At 40.5% G+C, this 12,283-nt stretch overlaps 1 protein-coding gene across 4 annotated transcripts in view; it reads right to left on the bottom strand.

Moving 5' to 3' along the window:
• NAA35 (N-alpha-acetyltransferase 35, NatC auxiliary subunit) overlaps positions 1-11,067 on the bottom strand; it is a 97,791-nt gene extending 86,724 nt beyond the window's left edge. For 2 of the 4 annotated variants that reach the window (XM_032392957.1, XM_032392961.1), the window contains exons 1-2: positions 10,788-10,866; positions 9,804-9,932 (exon numbers count right to left, since the gene is read on the bottom strand). In XM_032392957.1, the coding sequence (XP_032248848.1) occupies positions 9,804-9,927 (124 nt within the window). In that variant the 5' untranslated portion in view covers positions 9,928-9,932; positions 10,788-10,866. Of the gene's footprint in view, positions 1-9,803; positions 9,933-10,651; positions 10,739-10,787; positions 10,867-10,991 lie in introns of those variants that run through there. The other 2 variants (XM_032392959.1, XM_032392960.1) reach the window with 2 other exon arrangements.
• Between the last annotated feature and the right edge of the window lie 1,216 nt (positions 11,068-12,283).

Raw genomic sequence — 12,283 nt, 5'->3', positions numbered from 1 at the left:
CTGGAGTCCTGGGATCGAGTCCCACATCGGGCTCCCTCCTCAGCAGGGAGTCTCCTTCTCCCTCTGACCCTCCTCCCTCTCATGCTCTCTGTCTCTCATTCTCTCTCTCCCAAATAAATAAAATCTTTAAAAAAAAAAAGGAAAAATGAAAAATGGGGGGGCGGGGCTACACTGCTTCAGTTTCAGCACAAATTAAGACAGTGGCCCCAAGCTAAATACTGTATTCTTTACCTCCATACATTTGCAGTTAAAAAAGACAAACTTTTTTTTTTTAGTTTCACTTAAGAAGTCCTTGATGAAGCAGTAAAATTATTAACCTCAGAGCTGGGACCACGGTGTAGCAAGTGAAGAACCTCCCATGCAAAATTTAAAGAGGCACTCACTTTCAGGTAGCAAATTCTTAAATTTTGCACCCTAGGTGCCTCAATCACTTCATCCTAGTGCTGGCCCTGATTTAGCTGATTAAATCTCAATCTCTGAGTACATCTTTATTTAAATAGTCTATCTGACAAAATGGGAAGTATAAGCAAACACTTTTGCCGCATACCAATGTAAGATGCTGTCTTAAGGAAAAGCACTTGCACAATTATGGAACACCATTTTTACTTGAACAATGGCCAAACTATACTTATTCAGATCTGAGAATATGTCATTTTCTTGAAAATAAATGAGTTTGTTGCTTTAAGAAAAACAGCTGACATTTGTGTTGCCAATGATAAAACTGGAGCTTTTATTCAAAAATTGGAATTTAGAGAAATATCTGACACTGTGAACCTGATAGCTTCTCAATACTTAAAAAAGACATTTCTGATGATATTGGTGGTGATATTAACAAATGTGCTTTTCCGTATTATATAATTATATCAGCATTTGGAAGATCTGCTTAACTCAATGAACCATTATTTTCCAAATAGCAACACATGTTTCAAAATTAGGCATGGATAAAAGATCCATTCAAAATTCAAGGCCGACCAGGGGATTTTAATGTAACAAAGAATGGAAAGTCCACTGACAGGTCTTCGGATTCCACATCACAACTAATCTTTAAGAAACTACCACCCGTCCACTGGGTGTTATGCACAAACAATGAATCATGGAACACTACATCAAAAACTAATGATGTAATGTATGGTGATTAACATAACAATAAAAAAATTTAAAAAAAAAGAAACTACCACCCATCAAGTTTTGTTGTACTGTAATATCAAAGAAGAGTATCCACAATTATCTGAAAAGGTTCCTCCATTTTTCAACTACATGCTGGATGAGGCCAGATTTACCTCATTTACTTCAAATAAACACACAGATAAGGAATTCAGGTATCCTTCGTTATGCTGATATTAAAGAGATTTTCAAAAAACAAAACAACTCCATTCTTGTAAGTCATTCTGTTTTGAAAAATACATTTATTTTTCATTAAAAAACATGTTAACATGCAATGGGTTTATAATTGTTTTTAAATGAATTGGTAAGTATTTTTTAAATTTCTGTTTTAAATTTTAATACAGTAAACATCTATATATATGCTAACACACAAACAATTTTTAAAGAGTTTAAAAGTATAATTTTTAAGAGTATAATGGGGTCCTAAGACCAAAAAATCTGAGAACTGCTGTAATAATTTATCAAATACTTAAGGTAGATTTGGGAACCAAACAGCTTCACCAAACTTAAAAACACTCCACAGACCTAAAAGCAAGTCAATCACTCTGGGTCTTGGTCTCCTATCTGTAAAATGAAGGGCTGAACTAGCTGACTCTCATTAGGTCCCTCAGAACACCAGTAATCAGGGGGGCCTGGGTGGCTCAGTCAATTAAGCAACCAACTCTTGATTTCGGCTCAGGTCATGATCTCAGAATCCTGGGATTTAGCTCCACCTCGGGCTCCGCACTCCGTGCACAGTCCACTTGTCCCTCTCCCTCTGCTTTTCCTCATGCGTGCACGTGCGCATGCCCTCTTTCTCTCTCAAATAAATAAATAAATAAAATCTTAAAAGAAAAATAAAGAACATCAGTAATCCGATCACAGTAAACTGTAGGCAGGAAACTTTAAAATTTACTCAACTAAGCAGAGTGCAAGCACTCTCACTGCATGATCAACAACTGGACACAAAATCATGATCTTTTCTATAGCACTACAGACCTGAGTAGTTTGGGTCTTATCCAACTAGGCTGCAAGTCTCAAAAAATTTAGTGAGAAGGATGTTTTACATTTATCTTAGCAGAGCAATGACATCATCACACGTCATGGAGTCCTTGGAAAATTCCACAGTACTAATAAGGAGAGTCAAAAAGGCAAGTTAACATCTCAATATTATATGGAAATAGTTTTACCATGGAAATTATTTTGACCTTGCATACCCTTTGAAATCTTGATGATCCCAGGGATCACAGACACACCAAACTGCTGAACTACGTTAACACAATGATAAAAAATAGTTACTTCTACTTTTAAGTTAAAGCCTTAAGTAGGTGCAGTAGTACATAGCTTAAAACACTCAGAGCAAAGGAAAAAATCAGATACGAGGAAAAGCTGATGATTCAGATTTTTTTGACTACCTTAACAATAAACCGCCTTTTTCTTTTATCCTCACTCTCATATAAGGCATGAATAGATCTGTTGTGAGAGAAAATTTAACTAAATTTTGTGGGTCACAGAATTTCCTAACATCTTACTGGGCATCCTTCCTTTTGCCTTGGAAATGAATAATAAATCAGAACTTGTGGTGGAGTTTGGGTATGCAGCAGTAAGCACTTGAAGCATATGATCATTCTCCTGAGAAAAATTACCTTACAGGACAGAGAAAAACATGTACTTATGTGACAAGGCAAATACATTTTATCATCTTATAAGTGAACAGATCATGTGTAAACTGAAATTACAGATCTTTGAACAGATTTCCACCCATAACATTATAAACGATGGTTAAGTTCCCAGCTAGGGACCCTATGAACACCTACTGAATCAGTAGGTTGAATGATACAGTTGAAATCCAATACCACTGTAACAGTGATATTTAAACAAACCAATTGAGGTTTACCAGGGGGTAAAGATGGCTAACTGAACACATGCAACTACCTCTAATTCCCTCCTGAAATCTCATTAAAACAACCAGAGGAAGTGTGTGTGTGTGTGTGTGTGTGTGTGTGTTTTTTAAGAAAGCTATACACTCCAAAGAAGAAAACAGGTGCAGAAATAGTACAACAAAATTGGGGAAACTTGGAAATAAAAAGACAAATTAAGTAGTTTCTTAGCTAACTCAAGAAAACAAAATACTAAAATCAGGAGTGGAGAAAGCCAAAAACCAACCTGACTTACCACTTGCCTCTAAAAGTGCAGATAAAGGGAGGCTAAAACATGCAGGACTGAGCAGTCAGACAACACAGAACCCTGTCCTATTTACAGAGCAGGGTAACTGCCCCTCCCTAACCTCCATACTGAAGACTTTTTTTGAAGAGGGTAAAAACATCTCCAGAGACATAAGGTTATTGGAAGGCCAGGTACAGTACTGGAAGGAGGGGGCATTAAGTGAATATGTGAAAAACCCAGATCTCTTCCCCCACTTAACTGTTAAATCATAGGCAGTCAAGCCAGAGCTTCAACTTCAAGGCAAAAGACTAGATAAATTTTCTCTACTGAATATAATCTTTCCAAATAGAAAGCACTAAATAACTTATATCAGATGTTCTTCACCACAAAAGCCAAGTCAGATCACTTGACAGTGACAGTCAGTGTCAATAAGTCCCACTCAAAAATTCAGAGCTTCCAATTGGCTTTTTGGTTTCCCACCCTTAGACAGGCAACAAAGAATTCTTAGATATCTGAAGTAATGCCCAAATATGAAAGATACTTTGTACAAGAACATTCAAAAGAACTATTATCCTTACAGAGATAAAACAGTGCAACCCTGAAATAAAAACAGGACATTTTACTTTTTTATAAAAGGGAGGAGGAATATTCAGAGAAAAGAAATTTTAAAAATTAACATTACAGCAGAAAAGAAAAATACAGTAGGTTTGGAAGATAGTCTTAGTCTATTTAGGCTGCTACAACAAAAAAATACCTATAATATACCTACAAAATATACCTGGGCAGCCTATAAACAACAAACGTTTATTTCTCACAGTTCTAGAATCTGGGAAGTCCAAGATCAAGGCACCAGCAGGTATTTGGTGAGGGCCCACTTGCTAGACAGTCATCTTTCTGCAGTAACCTCAAACAGCAGAAGGGACTAATCCCATTCATGTGGGCTCCACTCTCATGATCTAAGCATCTCCCAAAGGTTCAGTATCCAAAAAACAGACAGTCCATAAGGAGAATACAAAAAAAACAAAAACAAAAACACTAACAAAAAAACCCAAAGAGGAAATAGAATAAAGTTTCCTAGAACTAAAGGATCAGACAAGGTGAAAGGACCTCAGAGTTGTTAATCAGGCAAACCACTGTGAAAGGTGTGTATATAGGGTCAAATAGAAGATCTTAAAAGGTTACATATGAAAGCTCAGTTATCAGAAAGTCATCAAACTTTTTAATAGCAACATCGGTGCAAAACCATCAATGGGTCATGCCCTCAAAATTATCAAAGGTATCCAGATATATTATATTACCAATAAAGTGGGAGGATAGAATAAAGACATTTTCAGACATCCAGATTATATCTCCCATGCACTCTACTCAAGAGGAGAATAAAGATGTCTAATTTTTATTAAAGTAAGAAACCCCAGGCTGATGACCTCAGGATTACATGATGTACAAAGGCAAGAAGTCCAAATTGGAGCAATAAGTAAGAGGCTTGAGGAGAAGTTTCTTCAAAGAAATGAAAATGACAGGATGTCTGAGGTGTCTGAATATCTTAAGAAGATTTAGAAAAGGGGCAAGGAGTCTAAGGTAGAATTAATGATAACTACATAGATTTTGGGTAAAAATTTTTTGTGTAAGACAGAACTATGCAAGAAGGAAAAAGTAATAAAAGCTTTACTCTTTGGCTCAGCTATGGATAATATTTGCATATCCAGAATGTAGCTGTAACTATATGGATAGAAGTCCATAGATGATGCCAAATTGTGAATGCAAGGAATCAAGAAGTGGCAATAAAAGCATGCTATCCAATTATGGATAGTGGAATAACCAGCTAAAAGAGGGAAAGTGGTGACTTCTGAGGACAGCTTTTCTGTTAACCAAAACTACCAACATAAAGGAGGATACACAACACCTGCCTGATTAAAGAGAAAATCTGATAGGATGCATTCAACAATGCAGAAGAGAACTCAAAGTACAGCAAAGGTCCCATTCTCTTCCCACTGCTTGCTCTATGTTAACGCTAGTTGTTAGAGGCATTAAGACATCCATCCATACGTTCCTTTCCTGAAGAATCCAGGGTCAGAAAGGTTAAATGATAGTTGAATAGTATTGAAAATAGTATTGAAAATACTAAATAGAGTGAGCTACATAGCACTAATGACACTTTATGCAAAATAATTACTTCTTTGTGGGGGCTATCCTGTGTAGCATCCTTGGTGTGTACCCACTAGACACCAGTAGCAGCCGCCTCCTACTGCGACAACCAAAAATGTTGTAAGACATTGGTAAATGTTCCTTGAGGGGCAAAAATCAACCCTGGTGGAATCACTGATCTAAAGTGACCCACAATTACTAGTGCTGCCCACCCCACCCAGGACCTACCACCGAAAACATTCTTGATAGGATATAACAAGGAAAACATAATTTCATTTCCAAAATCAAAATCACTTAAAAAAAAAAAAATGTAGGGGTGCCTGGGTGGCTTAGTCGTTAAGCATCTGCCTTCGGCTCAGGTCATGATCCCAGGGTCCTGGGATCTGGCCCCACATCGGGCTCCCTGCTCGGTGGGAAGCCTGCTTCTCCCTCTCCCACTCCCCCTGCTTGAGTTCCTGCTCTTGCTGTGTCTCTCTCTGTCAAATAAATAAATCTTAAAAAAAAAAATGTATTTTACAGGTTGCCCACATCTTTCACCAAGACAATTTCAATCCATCTTTTTCGTCTTGGAATAAAGTGCTAACAAACAGCAAATTCCTAGAATGATTCTCAAATTGGAGTTTATGAATTCAGCGGAGGAGTACATGAAAGTTTTATTAAGAATCTCTATCTTTTCTAAGATAATTGTTAAATGCTATTTAATCAGTTCGATAATTTTTAAAAAAGATTACAGATTACCAAATGGATAATAACATTATAATCAAGTATTGCTATAATTTCAATGCCCAATCTTGTGTTCATAATTATGTTGGTTTCAGGCAATCACCCAAAATGACAGCATTTAATGTAATGCAGTGGTTCTCAAACTTCTGAAGTACAAGATCCAGATACTCTCTAATTTGAAGAAATATGGCCTTAAAATATTCATTCATTCTTTAAACAAATATATATTAGGCACCTACAAATGTTCTAAATGAGAGAAGACAATACAGAAAGGAAAAGAAACAAGAAGCTTAAGAATCCTGGATTTTAAAGGAGGGAAGAGAAATCAATAAAAGTGGTTTTCCAAAAGTACTGGGCAAGAGTTAAAGAAACTGGATAGGTGAGGGGACCTTAAACCATAGGGCCTGTGAGAAAGACAGCTAAGAAGGAATGAGTGAAGCCATCAAAGACAGAAGGACATAGGATGACAGGATGGACCCATGTCCTTCTAGACTAAAGCTCAAAGAGAATGAAGTATTGATGGCCAACCCTGGATTACCTCTGGGTTCTAGACACCTAATGGTGTCATCATCCTAGGAGAGGTTGTTGGCTATCCAGAGAGAGTGTGGAAAAAGGGAATCTGGTAGGTAGAAGAAGGAGCAATGTGTATTTTATGATCATTTGTGTTTAAGTGAAATTTCTAACTTGTGGGTTTGTACTTCAGAAAGCATTTAACTTTAGACAACCAAATGAAATACAATCAAAGGCTTTCTATAGGAGTCAATGAGATGGTTTAATTAGGCAAAGTTTCCTAGAGAAGCAAAGCTCAAGAGGTGTTATTTAGATGAATGACATGTTACGTATCAGGCACAGTAACAGTAATGGCACCATATATTCAAAATAATTTCAGGGGAAAAAAAAAAGCCAAGGGCCTCAATGTCAGATATAATGTGGAGGGAATGTGTGCCATCTGCCTAACAGGAAATAAAAGAAGTGATGAAATTAGAATTTGGTCCAGAAGAATTTGAAGAGTCACTAAAAGAACAAGTAGAAATGTACTTGAAAAACACTGTCATCACTATGCATATTTATTTATTATTTGGGTACCGAGAATCAGAAAAGTCTAGCCAAATGCCACCATACTGTTACTAAAGAAGAATGACCACTGCAACAGTTCAAGGGTATAGCAATATTTATTTTAAATTTAGTCCTCGGAAAGTTGCTAGAACAGAAGTCTAAAACTAAATTGATGCTATGAATCTGATTATTTCAAGAAGAGAAAACAAATAATTAATACCACAGGCTCAAGAGCGGCCAACAGCCTTTCGTCCTAAATCTATATGTACAGGAAGATCACTTCTACATTAACTTTTTAGTTTCAAGTATACCTCACATCTGTGCCACTTGAGACAATGCAAGAGCTAATTATGGAAGAGTTAATAGGATGGTTTGAGGTTGGCAACAAAATGACACGCTACCCCCTCTCAATCCCCACTGAAGCAGGGATTAAACCATACTGCCTATTCAAAGTTCGTTCCATGAAGAAGCAAAATTACTCACTCTTCCTCAAACATCAAACTCTCACTGAATTCTGGCTGTAATGGTTCATCTCAGTCTAGAGTAATTCCCTCACATTCACTTATAGAAACTCGACCACTCCTTTAAGGCCCAACTGAAGCCATATGAACTTCATAACACCTTTTCCATTTAGGTTCAGAATGACAGCTCTCTAATACAGATCACTTAAAAATCAGTGCAAGATGATGGGTATAATCCACTAATAGTTTAAGAGCTCTGGGCACAAAAATTACACTGTAACTTATACTTCTTTCTCTCTCCCTTGGATAGATGGATATGGGCAGTCCCCCAATTCCCAGTCTAATGTTCTTTCCACAATTTCACTTAGACATACTTTAACTGGACATGTATTTCAAAACAATAAAAGGGCAGATGCATGATTTATCATTTTGCTTATACTCAGCTGGCTCCCTTTCCACCTGCAGCTACTCCAAGTCTCTACTCCTCCTCTCAAGAGCACTATTTTAAACACTCCATCTCACCAGCACCAAAGACTTAACCCTGTTCAGTAAAAAAATAGAAGCCATCGAGGTGTGCATCCCTCCACCATTCCTCCCCATCCACTTAGAAATATACCTGTTTCAGGGACCTGGGTGGCTCAGTCAGTTGGGCATCTGCCTATGGCTCAGGTCATGATCTCAGGGTCCTGGGATCAAGTCCCACGTCAGGCTCCCTGCTCTGTGGGGAGTCTGCTTCTCCCTCTGCCCCTCCCCCCACTCATTCTCTCTCTCTCAAATAAATAAAATCTTAAAAATATATATATACCTGTTTCTTCCCCAATCCTAACCTCAGTTCTCCTCTCAGTAATTCCTCATTCTTTTCCCCAAGTTAATTTCTCTACCATGTTCTTGATCCCATCCTCTCTTCAAATTCAAGCTCTCACCCTACCATTTTTTTAAAAGATTTTATTTATTTATTTGAGAGGCAGAATGCGCAACATGCAAGAGAACACAAGTTGGGGGGCGGGGTGCACAGAGGGAGCCTGCAGCGGGGCTAAATCCCAGGACCCCAGGATCATGACCTGAGCGGAAGGCAGATGCTTAACCAACTAAGCCACCCAGGCACCCCTCTCATTCTACCACTTGTTCCTTTCTCTTTCCAGTCTCTCCCTAAGGCTCATTCCCCTCAGACAACAAACACGCTCATTTCTCTAATCACTTATGCCTATGCAGTTTCTTAAACTATTACTATATATCAGGCAATATTCTGTGTACTAGAGTTACAGACAAGATCTCTGCACTCACAGAGCTTATGTTCCAGTGGGTAAGGTTGACAATAAACAAGAAGTTAACTGAAAATGACAGTTTCTGACAGTAGATAAGTTTTATGATAAAAATAAAACAGAGTGATTCAACTGAGGTGGAGTTGGACAGAAGAGAACAGGGCTAAATCTACTTAGATTAGTTGTTTTGAGACATCCTCGCTGGGGAGGTAACATTTAACCGGCCAGGAAAGAGACAGCTATGTGAAGACCTGGAGGCAAAGCAGTTTAAAACACAGAAAAAGAAATATGCAGAGGTCCAAGGGGAAACTGCCCTGGTGTGCTTAATGACATAAAAAGGACGTTGTGACTAACATAATGAGCCTAGTGGGGCAGTGGTACAAAAATGAAGTCAGTGGTAGGCAGGCACCAGACCATACAGGCCATAGGGATGGAATATGGATTTTATTCTACATGGAACAGGAAGCTACTGGAGCCTCTTAAGCAGTGAATCATGTGATTTGATTATTTAAAAACCTCATATATACAATACTACTACCATCTTTAGGTCAATACAATTCATGTTTCCACAATGTGAAATTATTGCCATGTACTCTCTAATCTGTTACTTAAAGCTAGAAAAATTGAAGCATTTGCTTCAACATCACTATTTCATGCACTATCAAATACTGACTGGCTTTAAATGAAAGTTAAAATTAGAGGGTGGAGAATGAGTAAGTGTGGTCAACAAACTTGATAAACCACACTTACCTGTTGATTTCTTTTCATTTAGGCTACAAATCGCAATCAAGATTTTATTTTACCTTTTCCCAGATTTTCAATTTCTAGTCCAAAAATTCAAACTCACCTCGACAAGCTTCTTCAAAATCTTGGGTTATGTCCACCCAGCTTGTATTGCTTTTTTCCATCTTTTCTGGTATACTGAGCTCCCATCCTGAATCATCATCTTCTACAGAAGCTTTCATGACCATAATGCCTATAAAATTAACACTGGTGTAAAAGAGATTGTGGCTTTCAGGGCAAGAGTATTTGCAAGCCATGTGTGTTCGCTCAAGTCCTGGACGCAAGTCTTACTAAACTGCCAGACCTGAGTTTGAGGATGGCACTGGGGAAAAAGAAAATCTTAATGCAATTAAATCTTACATCAACACTACTGCTGCTTATTTACTAATAGCCCAGCACCTACCAGGGCTTTAAGAGTTTGCCCACCATCGAAGAAAAAAAATCAGAAGCCACCCCACCACTGGTCCAAACAGAATCAACTCGAGCTTCCAACTTTCCACACTGGCCACAAATGACCAAGGCACTCACTCTTCAGAGTCCCCTCTCGCTGCCCGGGAGCCCATGAGGCAACTAAATTCAAGTCAGGGTGGTCCCTCACCTGCCTGGAGCTCTCTGGGCCGACCTCTCCCCGGCCCGACATGACCCCCGCAGAGCCTTGCACAGTGGGCACGAAGTGCGGGAGCGCCTGGCGGGGGACCTACCCGCCCGGCCCAGGGTGGCGGCGCACCTGAGGCGGGGACCCGCCCCACGTCCGCCCTACCCGGGTCAGCCCCGCCGCGGCCCCACAGGGCGCGGAAGCAAGGACAGAGCTGTCGTCGCGCGGGAGGCCGGGCACGCCCGGTGCCGGGTCGTAGCCCGGGCAAGGCCGGGGCCTCGGCGGGCAGCGGACACAGGGGAGCCTGCAGCTCCTACCTGAAGCACGGCGGGAGGGCCGGGGCCGCAGGGTGACCTAGTGTCCCCAGGGTCCGCCACACGCGCGGGGGGCTGCGGCTCTAGGACACGGGAGAGAGGGAGTTTCAATGGCTCTGCACGGGCGGTCCCTACTTACTTCTCCCGTGGCCACCCGCGCCGCCACGCACCGACCAGACCGCGGAAATAACGACGCCGCCTCAGCCGCCGCCGCCGCCCCCTCCCCTCTCAGCCCAGCCCGACCGGCCGCGTGCGCGCATGCGTACGCCCGGTGCGCGCGACCCCGCCCCCTCTCCCTCACTCCTGGGGACTTCGAGCGCCCCGGCCACACCCCCTCCCTCACCACCGCCATCGATGGCAGCCGTCTTCTCTTCTCGCGGGATTAGCGCCAATCGCGAGACCGGAAGCTACCTTCCTTCTCCTGCCTCAAGCAGAGTGCCGGGTAGTGGGCGGGTCCCCGTGAGGGGTGGAGCCAGGGGGGTCGCAGAGCCCGCCCCGCCCCGCGCGGCTCTCTGGGAAATTCTTAGAAAGGTGACGCTAAGGCGGAAAAAAAGAGCAGGGAAAGTACTTGTAGACCTTAGCAGTTGTGGCCATGCAAGAAGAGCCTGGCTGTGAGCTTCGTCGAGCTAGTGCTGCCTGACACAGGATTTATGTTTCCTAGAGAGCCTGGCGGTTTCTTGAGGGAAAATAGAAACAAAATATCTGCAGAGTCAAGCAAGCCATTTTCTTTCAGACTTGTAAATGTTTTAAGTTTTTCTTAAAAATTTATTAATAAAATGATCAATTTTAAAGTGGGATTGTGTAAGTAGACTGACAGGAGTAAGAAACCACCTTTACCACTATATTCCCATTAAAATGGCCAAAATTTAAAAGACGACACCAAATGTTGACAAGGACTTGGAGCAACTGGACCTCTCATATGTTACTGATGAGAATGCAGAACAGTACAATCACTTGAACAGAAAATTAATCAAACACTTACCACTTGATCTAGCAATTCCACTCCCAGGTATTTTCTTAGGAATATTAAAATGTGTCGTCTTGTACTTACTTTTCATAGCTTCATTTTTAATAATCCAAAATTGGAGGGGCGCCTGGGTGGCTCAGTCACTTAACCATCTGCCTTCAGCTCAGGTCATGATATCAGGGTCTTGGATCAAGCCCCAAGCCCCACTCCCTGCTCAGTGGGGAGTCTGCTTCTTGCTACCCCCCCCATGCTTATGTTCTGTCTCTGTCTCAAATAAATAAATTTTTAAAAAAATCTTAATAATCCCAAACTGGAAACAACCCAAATGTTCATCAACTGGTGAATGGATAAACAATCTGTGGCATATCCATACAATGTAATAATTACCAACAAACAAGGATGAACTACTTGACCTGCAAAAACATGAATCTCAAAAAACATTATGTTGAGCAAAGGAAATTAAGAGTATATGCAAAAGAATATGATTCCATTTATATGAAACTCTAAAAAAGAAAAATGTAATCATAGTGACAAAACAGAGCAGTGACTGCCTGCCTGCCAAGGAAGGACTAACTAGAATAGGGCTAAATGATCTGAGATGATAGAAATGTTCTGTATCTTGATTATGATAGCAATTATATGGGTGCATACATTTGTAAAAATTCATT

The sequence above is a fragment of the Phoca vitulina genome, unplaced genomic scaffold, assembly GCF_004348235.1.
Source record: "Phoca vitulina isolate PV1807 unplaced genomic scaffold, GSC_HSeal_1.0 scaffold70, whole genome shotgun sequence".
NCBI classification, from domain to species: Eukaryota; Metazoa; Chordata; class Mammalia; order Carnivora; family Phocidae; genus Phoca; species Phoca vitulina.
The sequence above is the reverse complement of the archived record's forward strand: the minus strand, read 5'-3'. Positions and strand labels throughout refer to the sequence as shown.